The sequence below is a fragment of the Heteronotia binoei genome, chromosome 1 (genome assembly GCF_032191835.1).
Source record: "Heteronotia binoei isolate CCM8104 ecotype False Entrance Well chromosome 1, APGP_CSIRO_Hbin_v1, whole genome shotgun sequence".
In the NCBI taxonomy this organism is placed as follows: domain Eukaryota; kingdom Metazoa; phylum Chordata; class Lepidosauria; order Squamata; family Gekkonidae; genus Heteronotia; species Heteronotia binoei.
The window spans coordinates 275,037,619-275,061,012 of NC_083223.1; the positions used below are offsets into that span (position 1 = coordinate 275,037,619).

The window sequence follows — 23,394 nt, forward strand, 5'->3', positions numbered from 1 at the left end:
TTAAGCTGATATTTTCTCTTGAAATTTCTTTATTTGAGGTCTGCCACTCTGAGGTTGGCTATAGAATGGCCTGGAAGATTTAAAAAAAATGTTTTCCCTCTGATTTTTGGAAGTTGTGTTTTTTAATGCTGGAGTCATGCCCTTTCTTTCTTTCTTTCTTTCTTTCTTTCTTTCTTTCTTTCTTTCTTTCTTTCTTTCTTTCTTTCTTTCTTTCTTTCTTTCTTTCTTTCTTTCTTTCTTTCTTTCTTTCTTTCTTTCTTTCTTTCTTTTTCTTTCTTTCTTTCTTTCTTTCTTTCTTTCTTTCTTTCTTTCTTTCTTTCTTTCTTTCTTTCTTTCTTTCTTTCTTTCTTTCTTTCTTTCTTCCGTCCTTCCTTCCGTCCTTCCTTCCGTCCTTCCTTCCCTCCCTCCCTCCCTCATCTATCTATCTATCTATCTATCTATCTATCTATCTATCTATCTATCTATCTATCTATCTATCTATCTATCTATCTGTCTGTCTGTCTGTCTGTCTGTCTGTCTGTCTGTCTGTCTGTCATCAATCCATCATCATCATCTATCATCCATCTATCATCTATCATCCATCCATCTATCATCCACCTATTGTCCATCTATCATCCATCTTTCTTTCTTTCTTTCTTTCTTTCTTTCTTTCTTTCTTTCTTTCTTTCTTTCTTTCTTTCTTTCTTTCTTTCTTTCTTTCTTTCTTTCTTTCTTTCTTTCTTTCTTTCTTTCTTTCCTGGTCCATTTCTCCAATGCACAGGGTGAAGGGCATTGCTGACTTTAGACTACAGATATGGAAACCAAGCCCTACAAGGAAAGGCTGAGGGACTTGGAAATGTTCAGTCTGGAAACAGAGGAAGTTGAAGGAGGACATATTTGCTCCTGTGAAGAACATATGAACATTAGAGAAGCCATGTTGGATCAGGCCAATGGCCCATCCAGTCCAACACTCTGTGTCACACAGTGACCAAAACCCCCAGGTGCCATCAGGAGGTCCATCAGTGAGGGCAGGACACTAGAAGCCCTCCCACTGTTGCCCCTCAAAAACCAAGAATACAAAACATCACTGCCTAAGAGAATTTCATCTACACCTTGTAGCCAATAGCCACTGATGGACCTCTGCTCCATATGTTTAATGAAGGAGGATTTGGTTCCCTTATGTTTCATTTGCTGAAATGGTTGATGTTCTGCTTATTACTGCATACTTTAATACAATATGTTCAACTTAAAAAAAAAAGAAAAAGAAAAAGAAAGAAAGACAAACTCCCAGACAATAGTAGGGGTAGAATTCTCTCCAGCCTTGGAAACATTAGGGACTCTCCAAAGCTTGGGAGCTACATAAGAGAAGGCATGTTGGATCAGGCCAATGGCCCATCCAGTCCAACACTCTGTGTCACATAAGAACATAAGAGAAGCCCTGTTGGATCAGGCCAATGGCCCATCCAGTCCCTCTGTGTCACATAAGAACAAAAGAGAAGCCATGTTGGATCAGGCCAGTGGCCCATCCAGTCCAACACTCTGTGTCACATAAGAACCTAAGAGAAGCCTTGTTGGATCAGGCCAGTGGCCCATCCAGTCCAACACTCTGTGTCACATAAGAACATAAGAGAAGCCATGTTGGATCAGGCCAATGGCCCATCCAGTCTAACACTCTGTGTCACATAAGAACATAAGAGAAGCCCTGTTGGATCAGGCCAATGGCCCATCCAGTCCCTCTGTGCCACATAAGAACATAAGAGAAGCCATGTTGGATAAGACCAATGGCCCATCCAGTCCAACACTCTGTGTCACACAGTGGCCAAAAAAAACCCAGGTGCCATCAGGAAGTCCATCAGTGGGGCCAGGACACTTGAAGCCCTCCCACTGTTGCCTCCCCTCCCCAAGAATCCAGAAAACAGAGCATCACTGCCTCAGAGAGCTTCAACAATATGCTGTGGCTAATAGCCACTGATGATCCTCTGCTCCATATGTTGTTTGTGCCTTGTTTTCCTCTACCTTAAGGAATCCCAATGAGGCTCACAACCACCTTCCTTTCCTCTTCTCACAAGAGGCACCTTGTGAAGTAGGTGAGGCTGAGAGAGTTCTGAGAGAACTGTGACTGGCCCAAGGTCACCCAGCAGGTTTCATGTGGAGGAGTGGGACATGGCCTTAAAATTTATTTCAGCTCTCACCATGAATATTAAGGTGAGACTTATTCAGCAAAAATCCTATATTTATTTTATACCGGACACCACAGTAGCTTTTTTTTTTAAGCAATGGACTGAGCACAGTGTGTAACTGTTGGAATTGTGATTGACAGGACGTGACTCTGAAACAGTCATTCATTCGCTGCCACAGGAGGTGGTGGCGTCTACAAGCATAGCCAGGTTCAAGAGAGGATTGGATAAACATATGGAGCAGAGGTCCATCAGTGGCTATGTGGGGCAAGTGATGCTCTGTATTCTTGGTGCTTGGAAGGGGCAACAATGGGATGGCTTCTAGTGTCCTGGCCCCACCGATGGACCTCCTAATGGCACCTGGGTTTTTCGGCCACTGTGTGACAGAGTGTTGGACTGGATGGGCCATTGGCCTGACTCAACATGGCTTCTCTTATGTTTAATTTATTTATTTATTTATTTATTTATTTATTTATTTATTTATTTATTTATTTATCTATGATTTGTATCCCGCCCTTCCCACAAGTGTTGGACTGGATGGGCCATTGGCCTGATCCAACAGAGCTTCTCTTATGCTCTTATATGACACAGAGTGTTGGACTGGATGGGCCATTGGCCTGATTCAACATGGCTTCTCTTATGTTCAGTAATTCAAGTCTTTTTTTCCGGGAAGAAGCTGTTACTCATATCAGTTTTGTATTATACCATGCATTGGTTTTGATGGCGAATGAAAATGGACCCTTTGCACTCTTGTTACAGCTCAAAATATTGCAACAAGGGAAAGATTTAAAAAAAAAAATCCTCCCGCTGCCCAATTAATCAATGGATTGAGGACATTCGAATGCCATCAACAGTTGCATATATGGCTTACAGATGGCAATTGAATATGCTTATTTTTAGATATTTGGAAAGTGTTTCCAGCAACTTATGCCACCATTGTTGTTATAATTTTGTCTCAACCTCAAATACATTTTTAATTTGATTCAGTTGCTGGATTTAAAGGGTTTTTTTCCCTCCTGTTTCTTTTTCTGATTTTGTCTCAACTTCAAATACATTTTTAATCTGATTCAGTTGCTGGATTTAAAGATTATCTTTTCTCCTGTTTCTTTTTCTGATTTTGTGGTTCAGTTGCTGGATTTAAAGGTTTTCCTTTCTCCTGTTTCTTTTTCTGACTTTGTGATTTAGTTGCTGGATTTAAAGGTTTTCTTTTCTCCTGTTTCTTTTCCTGATTTTGCGATTCAGTTGCTGGATTTAAAGGTTTTCCTTTCTCCTGTTTCTTTTTCTGACTTTGTGATTTAGTTGCTGAATTTAAAGGTTTTCTTTTCTACTGTTTCTTTTTCTGATTTTGTCTCGACTTCAAATACATTTTTAATGTGATTCGGTTGCTGGATTTAAAGGTTTTCCTTTTTTTCCCCATTTCTTTTTCTGATTTTTGCAAAGAAGGAAATTAAAAAAAAAACCCTACAAATCATTATTATATAGAAAGCAAGGGGAACCACAGTCAATATTGAGATGCAGAGAGGCAAGCTTTAATCAAGATCGCACGAAAAAACATTTGCATGGCAAACAGAGGTAACATATTTCTAAACAGAAGTAATACATTTTCCACAAACATCCACTGCAGATGAGTTAAAGAGACATAGACAAATAGAGTTCTTCAAAGCATATTAAGAATTGTTTTCGCAAGACCATAGAGAAAAGATCCACACAAGCCATCCAAATCTCTACGGTCCCAGGAATGTCATTGGAAACACCAGGTTGCCCTTGTAGAAATGAAGCAGATGTCCATACCTAACAAGGGCAACCATAGAGAGCTGGTAGGCCTGGAGAGGACCAGTGTCAAAAGTGTCCAGCAACTCTGAATCTAGTCAGTTCTGATCTGGATTCGAGAGGCTCCACACGTCTGACGGTCAAGCCAAAGCGGCCATCGGTTGCGAAACTTACGGTAAGTAAACATGCAATTAGTGTCAGATTTGGGCATGAGTGTTATTTTCAGACATCCATGTCTATTAAAGTTGTGAATCCGGATCCTGCTTTTCAACTAACATTTCACCCCCATCCCTGCGAGGGTGTCCTCCCCGTTTAACAGGGGTAGCCACAGATGCTTCCACCGAAGCGGCCACCACCTAGAGTGCTGCCTCCACCACAGGCGGTGTACCCTGCCACACGGACAGGCTCACAAGAAGCAGAGAGGACTGCCCCCGGGATCGTAACACAACAAGGAGCTGGTTGTATCACCATTTCCGATGGTGGCAACTGGGTGACGCATCCGATGTTGCCCCCGCTGGTGAGGCCGAGGGAACTGGCTGAGGTCGCGCCGCCGTAGTACCCGCCGCACGAACCCAGAGAGCCCAGACCGCTGCCGGGGTAGCCGCATGGGGAGCCGCAAGCTGGAAGGCAGGATGGGACAGCGCAGGATGGGCCGCAGCTGGGGAAGTAACCGCAGGACATCTTGAGTAGAAGGAGTTGAGTCTGGAATGACAGTGGAAGGAAGCGAGTTTACATTTTTGGCAGTGGAAGGAAATGGTCGAGATCAACCAGGAAAACTGGGCATGATCGAGAAGAAAAAGAGATTGGATTTTTTCTAAAAAAAAAAATTATATTGCTGATTTATTCATTAAAGTTGCAAGAAAATCATACGATCAATACTCAGCATAAATACATAAAACAAAGGTCAAAGGTGGTTAGATACGGAAAAAAAAATTAAGTTTCACAAATCATGTCATTACATTTAGTCATCCCCATTTTAGGAGGAGGAGGAGAAGAAGATGATGTTGGATTTATATCCCACCCTATACTCTGAATCTCAGAGTTTCAGAGTGGTCACAATCTCCTTTACCTTCCCCCCCCTCCACAACAGACACCCTGTGAGGTAGGTGGGGCTGAGAGAGCTTTCACAGCAGCTGCCCTTTCAAGGACAACTCCTACAAGAGCTATGGCTGACCCAAGGCCATTTCAGCAGGTGCAAGTGGAGGAGCGGGGAATCAAACCTGGTTCTCCCAGATAAGAGCCTGCACACTTAATCACTACACCAAACTGGCTCTCATTTTCATAAGATTTTTGACTTCCAGTCTCTTGTAACCAACCGTATAATCTATCCCATTTATCTACCGCTATTTGTCTCAATTTTCCATTTAGTAAGGCCATTAAAATATCTAATTCTACTATATTCAATATCTTCTCGAACTGATTAAAGATCCCACAGCTGTCCCACTGGGGAGGGACGGTGGTTCAGTGGAAGAGCATCTGCTAGGTAAGCAGAAGGCCCCAGGTTCAATCCCCGGAATCTCTGACTAAAAACTGTCCAGGCATGAAAAACCTCAGCTTGAGACCCTGGAGAGCCGCTGCCAGTCCGAGTAGACCAGGGGTGGCCAAACTTGCTTAACGTGAGAGCCAAATAGAACAAACATCATATGTTTGAGAGTCGCATGACATGAACACCAGATATTGGAAAGAAGGAAGGAAGGAAGGAAGGAAGGAAGGAAGGAAGGAAGGAAGGAAGGAAGGAAGGAAGGAAGGAAGGAAGGAAGGAAGGAAGGAAGGCAAATAGATGGGAGGAGGGAGGAACAGATGGAAAGAAAGCACCTTTAACTTTCAATCCATTCTCCAAGGTGTTAGCTAGCTTGGCTCGGAGAAGTGATTTAAAGAGACAAATGCTTTCTCCAATCCGGCTAACAGGGCAGCTTTCTCGAGAGCCACACAATATGTGTGAAAGAGCCACATGTGACTCCCGAGCCACAGTTTGGCCACCTCTGGAGTAGACAGTACTGACTTTGACGGACCAAGGGTCTGATTCAGTATAAGGCAGCTTCATATGTTCATATGTTCACAGGTAACCCTATCTTCTTTCCAGCTGGTTCTTTGACATCACTCCCAGGTTCTTTATAAATGCTATACAGGGCCCCCACCCCACCCTCGGAAAAAGAGATGCCAGAAAAATGAAGGAGAAACACACAGATGCCCCTCGTGAACTTTAAAACTTGTTCGTCCCGAGAATTTGTCCACAAAGAGGTTCTGGAACTTTCTTTCACCACATTCCGCCAGAAAACAAACAAGCCCTGGTGCTACATATCTTAAATTACTCCCAGTTTTAAACAGGCATCTTTATAGTGTTTCCACACCATGATAGGACAATCTGCATTTATGGTGCCATTTTGTGGAAAAAAATAGGTGGTGGAGCTCATCCAGGGACTGGTATGCAGCTGCACAGACTACTCAATGGACAAGCAGGTGGGACTCTCAGAAGAAGAAGGTGGAACTCTCCGAAAGGTTCAGGAGCTGTGCTCCTGTGAGCGCCCACTGAATCTGAGGCCTGTATGGTACAGATTGCATATTGCTTCATAGACGACCAAAAGAGATGACAGGCTAGCAAAAGAAACACATCCCTGTGAATCGAAGGACTCCTTATTTTAAACATGGACTTACCAAGCTTGTTGAGGTTCGGAAGTCAAGCGAAGCAGAAGCTGTAGGAAGAGTCTGCTCTCCTGAGCGCTTTTATACAGTTTGTTGAGGGATAAGGGGGCATGATTCATACCCGTAACATCAAATTTCCTGCCTTTGCCTCAAGCCAAAGTGCTTTCTTTATTTACTTCAGTCACGCATGTCTATCCATTGCCCTCCCCATTTAATAAAACATGTATTACAGCCTGCAATCCTTTCATTTTAGAAGATTATAGACCTCACCGGGATGCTCTAATCTTCTCCCCTTCGAAATTGGTTAAGAATCAGTCTGTTCCATTCATTTTGAGGAGGTCAGCATTTACCTTCAACTTAAGTTCCTTGTGAGTTTACCTACCACCTGGCTAGAGCCCAAAGCTATGGCGTGATGGATTAGAGCATGGCTCGGTGGGTGGGGCCACCTCGTAGCAGAAAGCGATCTGTTTGGCATGCAGAAGGTCCCAGGTTGAAGCCCTGGTGTCTTCAGTTTAAAGGATCAAATAGTAGTTGCAGCGAAATAAACATATGGAGCAGAGGTCCATCAGTGGCTATTAGCCACAGCGTATTGTTGGAACTCTCTGTCTGGGGCAAGTGATGCTCTGTATTCTTGGAGCTCGGAAGGGGCAACAGCGTGAGGACATCTAGTGTTCTGGCCTCACTGATGGACCTTCTGATGGCATCTCATTTTTTTTTTTTTTTTGCCACTGTGTGACAGAGTGTCACAAAGGATGGGCCATTGGCCTGATCCAACATGGCTCCTCATATGTTCTTTTGTCTGGGGCAGTGATGCTCTGCATTCTTAATATGTTAATCTTAGAGTCTTTGACTGCTTTTAAGTTTGTAAGTTGCTTGAATTGCAATGGCCAATAGTTTTACGCAATAAATTTTAACTGTACTGTACTGTATTCTTGGGGTGGGGGGGGCAAAAGTGGAAGGGCTTCTAGTGTCCTGGCCCCACTGATGGACCTCCTGATGGTGCCTTGTTTCTTTTGGCCACTGTGTGACACAGAGTGTTGGACTGGATATGCCATTGGCCTGATCCAACATGGCTTCTCTTATGTTCTTATGTGACCCAGAGTGTTGGACTGGATGGGCCATTGGCCTGATCCAACATGACTTCTCTTCTGTTCTTATGTGACAGAGTGTTGGACTGGATGGGCCATTGGCCTGATCCAACATGGCTTCTCTTATGTTCTTATGTGACACAGAGTGTTAGACTGGATGGGCCATTGGCCTGATCCAACATGGCTTCTCTTATGTTCTTATGTGACACAGAGTGTTGGACTGGAGGGGCCATTGGCCTGATCCAACATGACTTCTCTTCTGTTCTTATGTGACACAGAGTGTTGGACTGGATGGGCCATTGGCCTGATCCAACATGACTTCTCTTCTGTTCTTATGTGACACAGAGTGTTGGACTGGATGGGCCATTGGCCTGATCCAACATGGCTTCTCTTATGTTCTTATGTGACACAGAGTGTTGGACTGGAGGGGCCATTGGCCTGATCCAACATGGCTTCTCTTCTGTTCTTATGTGACACAGAGTGTTGGACTGGATGGGCCATTGGCCTGATCCAACATGACTTCTCTTCTGTTCTTATGTGACACAGAGTGTTGGACTGGAGGGGCCATTGGCCTGATCCAACATGGCTTCTCTTATGTTCTTATGTGACACAGAGTGTTGGACTGGAGGGGCCATTGGCCTGATCCAACATGGCTTCTCTTCTGTTCTTATGTGACACAGAGTGTTGGACTGGATGGGCCATTGGCCTGATCCAACATGGCTTCTCTTATGTTCTTATGTGACACAGAGTGTTAGACTGGATGGGCCATTGGCCTGATCCAACATGGCTTCTCTTCTGTTCTTATGTGACACAGAGTGTTGGACTGGATGGGCCACTGGCCTGATCCAACATGGCTTCTCTTATGTTCTTATGTGACACAGAGTGTTGGACTGGATGGGCCATTGGCCTGATCCAACATGGTTCTTATGTGAAACAGAGTGTTCGACTGGATGGGCCATTGGCTAGATCCAACATGGCTTCTCTTACATTCTTATGAAAGAACTTCATCAGATGAGTTGCTATCGAAAAAGACAACACTGACCTTCATAGACTGATTGGGTTCATGAGTTCATGATAGAGTAGTGTTCCAGACATGTCGCTAAACAATAGCCTCATGCAGTATAAAAGATCTAATGAAAACTCTAATAGGAATAGAATAATAAAAGAAAATGGGAGCAATGAATTGCTCTAGGAAAAGTATACTATATGGAATGTGATAAAAATGTAAAAAAAAGAAAAGAAAAGAAAGATCTAGCTGCAGTGATTCATGCAAGTCACCTCCAGATTAGACTACTGTAACTCTCTCTATGTGGAGCAACCCTTGACCTTGCTAGTCTGTAGATAGGGGCACTACAGACTATAAATTGCAGAAAGTCTCAGAACAACCAGCAAATTCCACAGAACAATCAGCACAGTCAACAACCACCTTCCTTATCTTCAAACCCCTTCCAACCCTCCCAGCAATTAACACGGAACAATGGTCACATTCAACAGCCAGTTTCCTTATCACTACCCTTCCAGGAAGCCCCACCAAACAATGGGCACATCCACAAACCAATTGCCCTTTCATCACACCCCCTCCAGCCTAGAAATAGCAGCTCTCCAGCAGCCCTGGCCCCACTCAATGCACAGCAGCCAAGATGGTCTGAGCGCCTGCTCCGGCTGCAACACCACTGAGGATGTTCTCCGCAGCTGAGAATGAAACGTCTGAAAGGAAAACTTTCTCCAGTAGAACATGGCACTTGATCCCGAAAGATTCTACAAACCCTAAAAAAAGTTAAAGTTCTGTAAGTCCATTTTCACTTTTTTCTTAACCGCATAAACTAGGGTTGCCAAGAAATATCTGGGGACTTTGGGGGTGGAGCCAAAAGACATTAGGGGTGGAGCCAGAAGCCAGGGTGTGACAAGCATAAATGAACTCCAAGGGAGTTCTGGCCATCACATTTAAAGGGGTGGCACACCTTTTCAATCCCTTCCTTCCCTAGGAAATAATGAAGGATAGGGTCACCTTCTTTTTCGGCTCATAGAGTTGGACCCCCTGGTCCAATCTTTTTGAAATTTAGGGGGTATTTTGGGGAGAGGCACTAGATGCTATACTGAAAATTTGGTGCCTCTACCACAAAAAACAGCCCCCCCCCCCAGAACCCAGATACCCGCTGATCAATTCTCCATGATTTTCTATGGGATTAAATCTCCATAGGGAATAACAGAGTTCCCAGCAGACATTTCCCTCCCCTCCCGCCACTTTCTGACGACCCTGAAGCGGGGGGAGGGTCTTCAAACAGGGGGATCCCCTGCCCCCACCTGGGGATTGGCAACCCTACCATAAACCCAGGAAAATTAGTCCTTTTAAAAACAGAAATTTTGTCCATCTATCCACCACATTTCAACTATTGTCAAAAATCACTAAGTGTCCCTTTACCTTCCAACGACTTTCAACATATTTTTGGAAATATCTGCCATTCTTTTCTGATTTCTGATCCAATTTGAAATAGCTGTAGTTACGATGTTGTTTAATTTTTTCCTCCGGTTTATTTTGATGTTGTTGTAGTGTTGTAAGCTGCCCTGAGCCCGCTTGCAGGATAAGAAGATGAAGAAGATATTGGATTTATATCCCGCCCTCCACTCCGAAGAGTCTCAGAGCGGCTCACAATCTCCTTTCCCTTCCTCCCCCACAACAGACACCCTGTGAGGTAGATGAAGATATTGGATTTATATCCCGCCCTCCACTCCGAAGAGTCTCAGAGCAGCTCACGATCTCCTTTACCTTCCTCCCCCACAACAGACACCCTGTGAGGTAGATGAAGATATTGGATTTATATCCCGCCCTCCACTCCGAAGAGTCTCAGAGCGGCTCACCATCTCCTTTCCCTTCCTCCCCCACAACAGACACCCTGTGAGGTAGATGAAGATATTGGATTTATATCCCACCCTCCACTCCAAAGAGTCTCAGAGCGGCTCACAATCTCCTTTCCCTTCCTCCCCCACAACAGACACCCTGTGAGGTAGATGAAGATACTGGATTTATATCGCGCCCTCCACTCCGAAGAGTCTCAGAGAAGCTAACCATCTCCTTTCCCTTCCTCCCCCACAACAGACACCCTGTGAGGTGGGTGGGGCTGGAGAGGGCTCTCACAGCAGCTGCCCTTTCAAGGACAACCTCTGCCAGAGCTACGGCTGACCCAAGGCCATGCTACCAGGTGCAAGTGGAGGAGTGGGGAATCAAACCCGGTTCTCCCAGATAAGAGTCCAAACACTTAACCACGACACCAAACTGGCTGTCCTAAGGTGGGGTATAAATTGAAAAAAAAAATTAAATTAAAGGTAGAGGACAATGTGGTAAAAGCAGGGAAATATTAGTACATAAGAAGAGCTCTGCTGGATGAGACCAGCGATTAGGGTTGCCGAGTCCCCAAGTGACATCATCGCGCCGGCATTTCCAGGAAAAAAATCTATGCTTTTCCTGGATGCTCTAGCATTTGGGAAGGTAAAAACTCTATGATACCTATTGTACCATAGAGTTTTCCCTCCTCAAATGCTAGACCGTCCTAGAGTGGCTGGTGCATGGCAGTGCCATGACGTCATTCGCGGTGACATCATTGTTCTGTTGTTGTCGGGGCAGGTTACCCCCTTTGACCCAATGTGGGCCGGCGGGTTGGGAACCTCCCGGGCGGGAGAACCCCCACCCAACCTGGGGGCGTAGCAGCCTATCAGCGATCCATCTACTCCAGTATGCTTTCGCACACTGTGGCCAATAGGAGGTCTAACAATTAGGCGTAGAGCCCAAGGCCTTTTCCTGATGCTGTCTTCTGGCTCTGGGATGTAGAAGTTTAGTGCTCTGAACATGGAAGTTCCCCTCAGTTCCCATGGCAAGTAGCTGTGGATAGACCTATCACTACACCAGTTTGGTGTAGTGGTTAAGTGTGCAGACTCTTATCTGGGAGAACCAGGTTTGATTCCCCACTCCTCCACTTGCACCTGCTGGCATGGCCTTGGGTCAGCCAGAGCTCTGGCAGAGGTTGTCCTTGAAAGGGCAGCTGCTGTGAGAGGCCTCTCCAGCCCCACCCACCTCACAGGGTGTCTGTTGTGAGGGGAGAAGACATAGGAGATTGTAAGCCGCTCTGAGTCTCTGATTCAGGGAGAAGGGCGGGATATAAATCTGCAATTCTTCTTCTTCTTCTTCTCTTCCTTCATGCACCTATCTAATCTTCTTTTAACCTATCTAATCTCCCATTCCTGTGGCCATCACTAATAATAATAATACATTTTATTTATATCCCCTCCCTCCCCACCGAAGCATGCTCAGGGCGGCTCACAACATATAAATATGGTATACAATAAAACATCCGTATAATTCAATAAATAATACATTAAATAAAAAACATTGTTTTAAAACCAACATTACTATTAAAAATTAACATTTATGGTGCTACATCTCAGATCTTCTGTGAATTTAGTGGCTGGATACGTCTACAGCGGGTCTAACTTAGCTCTATATTTAGGCTCTACATCTATAACTTAGCTCTACATCACATGGCATTCTGTACCAACCAGAGTTTCTTAATGGATTTCAAAATCAGATAGCATAGAGTTCGTGACAATAGTCTGGTCTCAAGGTAACCACATGAGTTCATGTGGATGGATCAGTTGATGGCTGTCTTCTAAATGAGGGTGGAAGAGTGCATTTTTTTCCACAGCTCCATCAACTTATTTTTTCCAGCAATAATGCAGGTTCCATTTTAATTGCTAGGACCTTAACTTGAGTTAGCGAGTATCAGCTGGACTGCATCGAAAGTGGGAAACATTCTGTTCTCCAACAGCTCGTCCTTCCCAACCAACATGACCTCCATCTTGTCAGGATGTCACATCCACGCGTTCCCCCTGAGCCATTTTGGTGTATCGGTTTAGGGTGCGGACTCTTATCTGGGACTCTTATCTAGTCACTCCTCCACTTGCAGCTGCTGAAATGGCCTTGGCCGTAGCTCTCACAGAGTTGTCCTTGAAAGGGCAGCTGCTGGGAGAGTCCTCTCAGCCCCACCTCCCTCACAGGGTGTTTTTTGTGGGGGAGGAAGATAAAGGAGATTGTGAGCCGCTCTGAGATTCAGAGTGAAGGCTGGGATATAAATCCAATACCATCATCATCAACAGCAGAAAGGCACTGATCAGGACACCTACAAAATCACCTTCCCATCCGATAACAAAATTTAGAACTGGTTATCCTCAACATATTGATGAAATCCTATTAATGCCCAGCCTCCGCTAATTTGGCTCACCAATGCTCATATTCTACACACACACACTACACTTGATCTTAGCCAAAAGGCCGAGAAGTGATTAAGTGTGCGGACTCTTATCTGGGAGAACCAGGTTTGATTCCCCACTCTTCCACTTGCACCTGCTGGCATGGCCTTGGGTCAGCCATAGCTCTGGCAGAGGTTGTCCTTGAAAGGGCAGCTGCTGTGAGAGTCCTCTCAGCCCCACCCACCTCACAGGGTGTCTGTTGTAAAGGAGGGAGATAAAGGAGATTGTGAGCCGCTCTGAGACTCTTTGGAGTGGAGGGCGGGATATAAATCCAATATCTTCATCTACCTCACAGGGTGTCTGTTGTGGGGGAGGAAGGGAAAGGAGATTGTGAGCCGCTCTGAGACTGTTCGGAGTGGAGGGCGGGATATAAATCCAATATCTTCATTTACCTCACAGGGTGTCTGTTGTGGGGGAGGAATGCAAAGGAGATTGTGAGCCACTCTGAGACTCTTGAGTGGAGGGCGGAATATAAATCCAATGTCTTCAATGTCTTCTTCATACTCTCAATATTGTTTTATACGGACCAAGGGTTGTTTTGTAGAAAACTAGGTGGTGGAGCTCATCCAGGGATTGGTATGCAGCTGCACCTACTGTTCAATGGACAAGGTGGGGAGGAGGAGGTGGAACTCTCAGAAAGGTCCAGGGGCTGTGCTCCTGTGAGCTCCCGCTGAATCCGAGGCTAGCCCAGAAAGTTGTATTTTGCAATAATCTCTAAACCACAAATGAATATTAGCTGAGGTCTTAAGATCTCCTACGGCCTTCAAGAAACCCAGGGCTTTTTTGAACAGGAATGCACAGGAATGACCCTGGAGGTCCCTTCTGACTCTATGATTCTCTGAGTTCCTGCTGGGCTTTTTCTACCAAAAAAGCCCTGAAGAAACCAATTAGACTCACTAGGCCAACAGCAAGCTTGCTCAAAGTCCTATATTTTTTTGACAGCGCTTACATCATCATCCTGAAGTGGTTGTCCCATTTTGACTTTTCAACCTTTATTTCTTGATGAGTTGTGCCTGCCCGAGGTGACAGCATCTTCCAAAGCAAAGCAAAACAAAATGCAACCAAAATAGGTGGTTGGGGGTGGGAGGAGAGGTCCTGGAGATTATGTCAGATGGGATATGTAAGTTCTCTTGATGTTTGGCATAACCATGGATGGGATTCTAGCAGGAGCTCCTTTGCCTATCAGTCCACACACCCATGATGCAGCCAATCTTCCAAGAGCTTACAAAAAAGAGCCCCGTAAGCTCTTGGAAGATTGGCTACATCAGGGGATGTGTGGCCTGATAGGTAAAGGAGCTCCTGCTAGAATTCCACCATGCCAGCCTGCCGGAACTGTGTTGAGCATATATATGAACATATGAAGCTGCCTTATACTGAATCAGACCTTTGGTCCATCAAAGTCAGTATTGTCTTCTCAGACTGGCAGCGGCTCTCCAGGGTCTTCAGCTGAGGTTTTCCACACCTATTTGCCTGGACCCTTTTTTGGAGATGCCAGGGATTGAACCTGGGACCTTCTGCTTACCAAGCAGATGCTCTACCACTGAGCCACCGTCCCTTCCTGTGCGTTCCTGCACACAACCCCCCCCCCCCATCATCCTGGAAGCGCTGGCCAATTTCAAAATGCCCAGGTGTTTCCTGATCAGTTATGTCACAGAGTGACTTCGGTTCTGCTGAAAATGGAGGGGACTTCTCCAGATATCCAGGGTTCCAACTCTTTTCATCTTCAGCACCACAACTGGAATGATCATCCTGAATCTGGTGGCCAGTTTGAGACACCCAGATTCATCTTCTGAGGAGTTGTGCATGTCTCAACCGGATATCTGTATAAGCAGGCCTCGGATTCAGCAGGAGCTCACAGGACCGCAGCTCCTGAACCTTTCAGAGGGTTTCTCTTCCCCACCTTGTCCATTGAATAGTAGTGGCAGCTGCATAACAATCCCTGGATGAGCTTCGCCACCTATTTTTCCACAAAACGACCCCTGTGTATAAGTATTATCCTTAGTAAGAAGAGCTTTAATCCATTCTGAAAAAAAAAACTATCAACTATCACTTAGCAATATTGATTCTCATTCTTAGTTTCTGGTAATGGACTTATACGATCCATTTGAACATCTGGCCATACTCCACTTGATCTTTGATGTTTGGGAGTTTTTGGGAAACCCTGACTCCTCCATCTCTTAAGAACATAAGAGAAGCCATGTTAGATCAGGCCAATGGCCCATCCAGTCCAACACTCTGTGTCACATAAGAACAGAAGAGAAGCCCTGTTGGATCAGGCCAATGGCCCATCCAGTCCAACACTCTGTGTCACATAAGAATATAAGAGAAGCCATGTTGGATCAGGCCAATGGCCCATCCAGTCCAATACTCTGTGTCACACAGTGGCAAAAAATTTTATACACACACACACACACACACTGTGGCTAATAGCCACTGATGGACCTCTGCTCCATATTTGTATCTAACCCCCTCTTGAAGGTGGCTATGCTTGTGGCTGCCACCACCTCCTGTGGCAGTGAATTCCACATGTTAATCACCCTTTGGGTGAAGAAGTACTTCCTTTTATCCGTTTTAAACGCTTATAATGTTTAATGTAATTTTATCCATTTGTATAATCAACCCTGAACTATGTTGCTAGCCGCCCTGAGCCTGCTCCGGCAGGGAGGGCGGGATACAAATAAAATTTGTTGTTGTTGTTGTTGTTTATCTCTTCATAGTCAACCACCTGAAGACCCTAGGAAAGGTGAGATGAACTGCTGATTTGAATTTTTTTTTATTTTCCAGAAGAAAAGGGAAATGAAAATAGAAAAGTAATAATACATCTATCAAGAAAAATAGAATACATTCTGCATGTTGCTATACAATTCAAATAATAATAAAAAAGTTTCATCACGCTTAATCTCCCATCACAATAATCGTATAGAATTATATTGTAAGTTCCCACTTAGGTTATCAATTTAGCTTGTATTTCTACCATATAGATTGAAGAATATTAACTACAGTTCACACCAAAGCAATTTAAGTGTCTAGCCATATATATATAACTTCTTCTGAGATGAACTGCTTATTCCAGGGGTGGCCAATGGTAGCTCTCCAGATGTTTTTTGCCTACAAGTCCCATCAGCCCCAGCCAGCATGGCCAATGGCTGGGGCTGATGGGACTTGTAGGCAAAAAACATCTGGAGAGCTACCGTTGGCCAACCCTGGCTTATGCCAATGAAGATCCTGTGAATTTAGGGGGAGATATTTGCGAGTCTCCTGCATTGTGCAGGGGGTTGGACTAGATGACCCTGGAGGTCCCTTCCAACCCTATTATTATATGATTCTAGATGCTGTGGATTGGACTTTTGACCTTTTGCATGCTAAGCAGATGCTCTACGACTGAGCCATGGCCCCTCTAACCGCCTCTTCAAGATTGAAAGTGAAGCTTTCAATAGGCTATTCCAGAAACCAGAGGCTGCCACTGAGGAAGGCCCTCTGTTGTGGACCCACCGAACACGTTTTGTTGGCTCGATGGCACAGTCAGAAGGGCTTCTTGTGGTCTTAGTTCCCAGGGAGAAACCTATGGGAGAAGACTGTCTTTCAGATACCGCAATCCCAAGTCAATGTAGGACATCAAAGGTCAAAAACGCCACCTCAAATTGAGCTCAGGCAGCCAGCAATAGCAGAGTCAAATTCTCCTGAGAGCTCCAACCAGCAATCTAGGAGTAGCCTCTGAACTTTCTCCAGGGGTAACCCCAAGCAGAATGCACAGCAATCACCCAGTCCCATAACTAAGGTATGGGTCTGATTGAACTAGGAATGGATGCAGCTGACACAGCATGAAAACTGTGCACTTTTCTAAGCATAACCATGCGGCTGCAAACTATCTTTCCAGGAAAGAGGTAGACTCTTCAAGCTCTAGTTTGTGATCATGCACCGGACCATTTGCATGTAATTTGTTTCGCGTGTGATGTACAGCTTCTAAAGTTCACTGCTGCTTTCTTTGAGATTCAGTGCTAATGGACACCTTGAACGGAGCTAAAAAGGAAGAAAGAAAGAAAGAAAGAAAGAAAGAAAGAAAGAAAGAAAGAAAGAAAGAAAGAAAGAAAGAAAGAAAGAAAGAAAGAAAGAAAGAAAGAAAGAAAGAAAGAAAGAAAGAAGTCAACTGAGTCAGTTTTATGAAACTTTGGGGGCAATACGAAAATGACTAAATTGAATAGGAATCTAGCTGCAATCTTATTATTAGGGGCAAAAGCTGTGTTAGCACAAAGTTGGAAGGAGAAAACAAAACTGTGCCTATGCTTTGAAGTTGATGGTTCATTGACCCAGAAGGGAATGGGAAAAGAGAATTGATAAACTTCCTTAGTGCAGAGGAAAAGGGGTCCATTTAAGTGGGCCCATTTGTTTTGTCTAATTCCATCTGGAGAATAGCTCTCTCTCACCTGGACACCATCTTAATGGCTGCCATTACCACACGGAACAGACCACATGGCTGTCTGTTAATATCTGATAAATTGGCAACACAGTTATTGATAGCTGATAATCCCTTATAAAAAGCGGATTTTGAGGAGAAATGGTCCCCATTTTTTAAAGTTGCTTCTCCAAATACTATGGACTGCTGATTGCCAAAGAAATACACAGATTTCCTCTTTTATTGATTTGCCATCTCAATTCTGTTTTTTTTTTTTTTTTTTTTTTTTTACTATAATGTCTATAACACTTCAGTCTGTATTTACTGATTTCTGAGCCTGCCTTGGCAGGGGAGGGTGGGATATAAAAATATATTTTATTATTATTATTATTATTATTGTTGTTGTTGTTGTTGTTGTTGTCTTATTCGCTTGCTCCTCTTATTTATTTTAATATTTTTTTTTGTTTTGCAATTTTAAAATAAAAATTTGAAAGAAAAAAAGAAAAAGAAAAAAGCTCACACACCTCACGGCGGAATCTGACGCCAGGAGGGACACAGAGACTTGAGGGTGCAAGGGAATAGATTATATCTTCACAGAGTCTTCAGGAAAGTAACCTTTGACCCAGAAGGGAATGGGAAAAGAGAATTGATAAACTTCCTTGGCACAGAGGAAAAGGGGTCCATTTAAATGGGCCCATTTTTTTTTTGTCTTAATTCCATCTGGAGAATAGCTGTCTCTCACCTGGACACCATCTTAATGGCTGCCATTACCACATGGAACAGACCACATGGCTTTCTGTTAATATCTGATAAATTGGCAACAGTTATTGATAGCTGATAATCCCTTATATAGAGTGGATTTTGAGGAGAAATGGTCCCCATTTTTTAATGTTGCATCTCAAAATACTATGGACTGCAGATTGCCAAAGAAATATGTAGATTTCATCTTTTATTGATTTGCCATCTAAATAAGAACATAAGAACATAAGAGAAGCCATGTTAGATCAGGCCAATGGCCCATCCAGTCCAACATTCTGTGTCACACAGCGGCCAAATATATATATATATATATATATATATATACACACACACACACACACACACTGTGGCTAATAGCCACTGATGGACCTCTGCTCCATATTTTTATCTATCTGCTCCATATTTTTATCTAAATACTGCTTATTTTTTTTACTATAATGTCTATGACACTTCTGTATGTATTTATTGATTTCTTTTATTGTCTCATCTGCTTGCTCCTGTTATTTTTCTTAATAATGTTTTTTTTTTTTGCAATTTTAAAATAAAAATTTGAAAGAAAAAAAGAAAAAGAAAAAAGCTCACACACCTTACAGCAGAATCTGACGCCAGAAGGGACACAGAGACTTGGGGGTGCAAGGGAATAGATTATATCTCCCCAGAGTCTTCAGGAAAGTAATTGTTGACCCAGAAGGGAATGGGAAAAGCTCTCTTATCTGGGAGAACCAGGCTTGATTCCCACTCCTCCACTTGCACCTGCTAACATGGCCTTTGTGTCAGCCATAGCTCCGGCAGAGGTTGTCCTTGAAAGGGCAGCTGCTGTGAGAGCCCTCTCCAGCCCCACCCACCTCACAGGGTGTCTGTTGTGGGGAAGGAAGGTAAAGGAGATTGTGAGCCACTCTGAGACTCTTCAGAGTGGAGGGCGGGATATAAATCCTATATCTTCATCTACCTCACAGGGTGTCTGTTGTGGGGGAGGAAGGAAAAGGAGATTGTGAGCCGCTCTGAGACTCTTCAGAGTGGAGGACGGGATATGTCCAATATCTTCTTCTTCTTTCTGCTGGGTTTTTTCTACAATGGTGATGTCAGGAAGTGTGGCCTAAAGATGCAAATGAGTCCCTGCTGGGTTTTTACTACAAAAAGCCTTTCTCCTCCTCCTCCTTCTTCTTCCAGGGTGTTTCCATTTCAAGCTGGTTTCCCTCTCCCCTTCCTGACACAATATGTTTAATGGTTCCATTTAAGTGGGCCTGGTTTTTTTTTTTGTCTAATTCCATCTGGAGAATAGCTGTCTCACACCTGGACACCATCTTAATGGCTGCCATTACTTTCCTTGGAGGGTTTTCAACAGAGGCTAGATGGCCATCTGACAGCAATGAAGATCCTGTGAATTTAGGGGGAAGTGTCTGTGAGTTTCCTTCATTGTGCAGGGAACTGAACTTGATGACCCTGGAGGTCCCTTCCAACTCTAGGATTCTATAGGAAGAAGAAGAAGAAGAAGAAGATATTGGATTTATATCCCGCCCTCCACTCCGAAGAGTCTCAGAGCGGCTCACAATCTCCTTTCCCTTCCTCCCCCACAACAGACTCCCTGTGAGGTGGGTGGGGCTGGAGAGGGCTCTCACAGCAGCTGCCCTTTCAAGGACAACCTCTGCCAGAGCTATGGCTGACCCAAGGCCATTCCAGCAGGTGCAAGTGGAGGAGGGGGGAATCAAACCCGGTTCTCCCAGATAAGAGTCCTCACACTTAACCACTACACCAAACTGGAAGCAAACACACAGGAAACTCAAAATGTTGCACTTTCAGAAGCACCACAGAAATTCCCAACATGACTCTGATGTACTTCTGAAGAATGGGAGAAAAGAATCTGCACGGAAAAAAAATGGCCACCCCACCTGGCACTGCTAATGGGACTATGGTTGCCAATCCCCAATCACTCTACACAAACTTGGCATTAGACCAAAGGCCATGAACAAAATTCCAATAGTCGATACAACTCTGGATACTTGTAGAAATATGGTACCCTTCCAACTCTAGGATTCTATGATTCTAAGTTGGTACCAAATTCTGCTGTCCATTACTTCCTCCTTGTTGGTAGACCCAGACAGTACCGGTAATTATGATTCATTCCTGAGGAAGCAGTCCTCAATCCAACAGGTACGGCTACATGAGTCCCAGGCTTATATCGTGTTTCATCAACCCTTCTACTTGGCCGTTTATCCTTCAATCCGGAACCCGTGCTTAGGTCACAGCTCACAACAGCTTTCTGAAAATCTTTCTTTTTTGCGCAAGTGTGTGTAGGAGATTCTAAGATTGTCTGGCAACCTTGAGTTCTAGTTCTTTACCATTAGGCATGTCTAGGTTGTGAGTTAGACTTGTTTTTAGGGGTTGAGAGAGCTCTGAAAGAACTGTGACCAATCAGTTTGGGGGAGCGGTTAGGAGTAGCTGATTCTAATCTGGAGAGCTAGTTTTGATTCCTCACTCCTCTGCATGCAATCAGCTGGGTGACCTTGGGTCAGTCACAGTTAGAGCTCTCTCAGTCCCATCTACCTCACATGAGGAGGGTTGAGTCTGAGCTGTCACCTCAAAGGACTGCCCAATAAAAGAGGGAGCTGTAAGGAGGAGGCTCTAATGAGCATGTGCAGAGGGCGTAGCCATCAACACTTATTTTTTTTTTGGGGGGGGGGGTTTGTCTGTTTCTAGGGTTGCCAAATTCTAGATGGAGGCTGGAGATTGCGTGGGATTTCAACTGATCTCCAGACCACGGAGATCGGTTCCTCTGGAGAACACAACTGCTTTGGAAGGTGGACTCTATGACATTCTATGCTTCTGGGGTCCCTCACCTCCCCAAACCCTACCCTCCCTAGAATGGCATAGTGGTTTAGAGTGGCAGATTCTAATTCAGCGAAGAAGAAGAAGAAATGACCACACCATACAAAGAAAAAGGGCATAAGAACATAAGAGAAGCCATGTTAGATCAGGCCAATGGCCCATCCAGTCCAACACTCTGTGTCACACAGTGGCCAATACACACACACACACTGTGGCTAATAGCCACTGATGGACCTGTGCTCCATATTTTTATCCAACCCTCTCTTGAAGCTGGCTATCCTTGTAGCCACCGCCACCTCCTGTGGCAGTGAATTCCACACGTCAATCACCCTTTTGGGTGAAGAAGGACTTCCTTTTATCTGTTTTAACCTGCGCTTTGTGCTTTGCCCATCTTTGTAAGCCCAAAGTCGCGTGAATTAGAAATGAAAGAAAATGCCAGGGATATTCAGAGTTCAATTTGTAAACGTCGTTTGTATTATTTCATTAGAATGGACTGCCCCCTCCTCCTCTCGGGGCCTTCAGGAAGAGAAAATAGAAGCCAAAACATGCCCTCAAGGGAAAGGCGACTGTAAGCTGCTCTGAGGCTCCGAGTGAAGGGCAGGGTATAAATCCAACTCTCCTCTTCCTCCTCTTTCTACTCCAGGTTAGAGTCTGCTGCTCTCAGTATAAGGCAGCTTCATATGTTCATATGTTGTGCAGGTTTCCGTCATTCAATTATTTCTCCTTGCCCTGATGGAGCGCATTAGCAGTAATGCCTATTATTTTTATTTTATTTATTGGATTCTATTGGACTTCTATCCCACCCTCCCTGCCGGAGCAGCCTCAGGGCGGCTCACATCAAGAAAAACATTTACGATACCGAACCATTAAAACATCGACCAATATAAACCATTAAAACATGTTAAAACAGTTTGGTGCTTTATGAACATATGAAGCTGCATCATCATGGTGCATCATTTGGTCCATTAAAGTCAGTCTTGTCTGCTCAGACTGGCAGCGGCTCTCCAGGGTCTCAAGCAGAGGTATTTCACACCTATTTGCCTGGGCCCTTTTTAGTTGGAGATGCCGGGGATTGAACCTGGGACCTCCTGCTTCCCAAGCAGATGCTCTACCACTGAGACACCGTCCCTCACCTTAGACATATGAACATATGAAGCTGCCTTCTACTGAATCAGACCTTTGGTCCATCAAAGTCAGTCTTGTCTTCTCAGACTGGCAGCGGCTCTCCAGGGTCTCAAGCGGAGGTTTTTCACACCTATTTGCCTGGACCCTTTTTAGTTGGAGATGCCGGGGATTGAACCTGGGACCTTCTGCTTCCCAAGCAGATGCTCTACCGCTGAGACACCGTCCCTCGCCTTAGACATATGAACATATGAAGCTGCCTTCTACTGAATCAGACCCTCAGTCCATCAAAGTCAGTCTTGTCTACTCAGACTGGCAACGGCTCTCCAGGGTCTCAAGCGGAAGTTTTTCACACCTATTTGCCTGGACCCTTTTTAGTTGGAGATGCCGGGGATTGAACCTGGGACCTTCTGCTTACCAAGAAGATGCTCTACCACTGAGCCACCGTCCCTCCCTGTGCTTTTCTTCAGTTCTGTTTTTGTGCTTCTGCTGGGTTCTACAATCCGAATCCCAGGGCTTTTTTTTTTTGTAGCAGGAACTCTTTTACGTATTAGGCCACTCCCTCCCTGATGTAATGAATCTTCTTGGAGCTTTCAATAGGCCCTTTAAGACGAGCCCTGTCAGTTCTTGGAGGATTGGCTACACCAGGGGTTTTTGCCTAATATGCAAAGGCATTCCTGCTACAAAAAAAAAAAAAAAAACCCTCGCAAATCCTATTACATTTACTGACTGTCTCACCTTGTTGGTTGTATTGACTTACCCCTTGTCGTCCTCCTTGAGTACAAGTGAGAAAAGGTAGACTATAAATAAGATGATTAACCTGTGGAATTCACTACCACAGGAGCTGGTGGCGGCTACAAGCATAGTCAGCTTTAAGAGGGGATTGGATAAAAATATGGAGCAGAGGTCCATCAGTGGCTATTAGCCACAATGTGTGTATATATGTGTGTGTGTGTGTGTGTGTACACACACACATATATTGGCCACTGTGTGACACAGAGTGTTGGACTGGATGGGCCATTGGCCTGATCCAACATGGCTTCTCTTATGTTCTTATGAGACACAGAGTGTTGGGCTGGATGGGCCATTGGCCTGATCCAACATGGCTTCTCTTATGTGACACAGAGTGTTGGACTGGAGGGGCCATTGGCCTGATCCAACATGGCTTCTCTTATGTTCTTATGAGACACAGAGTGTTGGGCTGGATGGGCCATTGGCCTGATCCAACATGGCTTCTCTTATGTTCTTATGTGACACAGAGTGTTGGACTGGATGGGCCATTGGCCTGATCCAACATGGCTTCTCTTATGTGACACAGAGTGTTGGACTGGAGGGG

General features: G+C 44.6%; 1 protein-coding gene and 1 pseudogene across 1 annotated transcript; both read right to left on the minus strand.

The window, feature by feature from the left end:
* Positions 1-4,238: 4,238 nt before the first annotated feature.
* Positions 4,239-4,607, minus strand: LCE1D (late cornified envelope 1D). Its single transcript, XM_060261066.1, has one exon. It carries the CDS (start codon positions 4,605-4,607, stop codon positions 4,239-4,241), a length of 369 nt encoding a protein of 122 aa, XP_060117049.1.
* An 8,154-nt stretch (positions 4,608-12,761) lies between these two features.
* On the minus strand, positions 12,762-12,992 carry LOC132589181 (U2 spliceosomal RNA; annotated as a pseudogene).
* Positions 12,993-23,394: the final 10,402 nt, after the last annotated feature.

Excerpts from the sequence above, each read along its gene's own strand:
- LCE1D (XM_060261066.1), bottom strand. The coding sequence starts at position 4,607 with ATGTCCTGCGGTTACTTCCCCAGCTGCGGCCCATCCTGCGCTGTCCCA.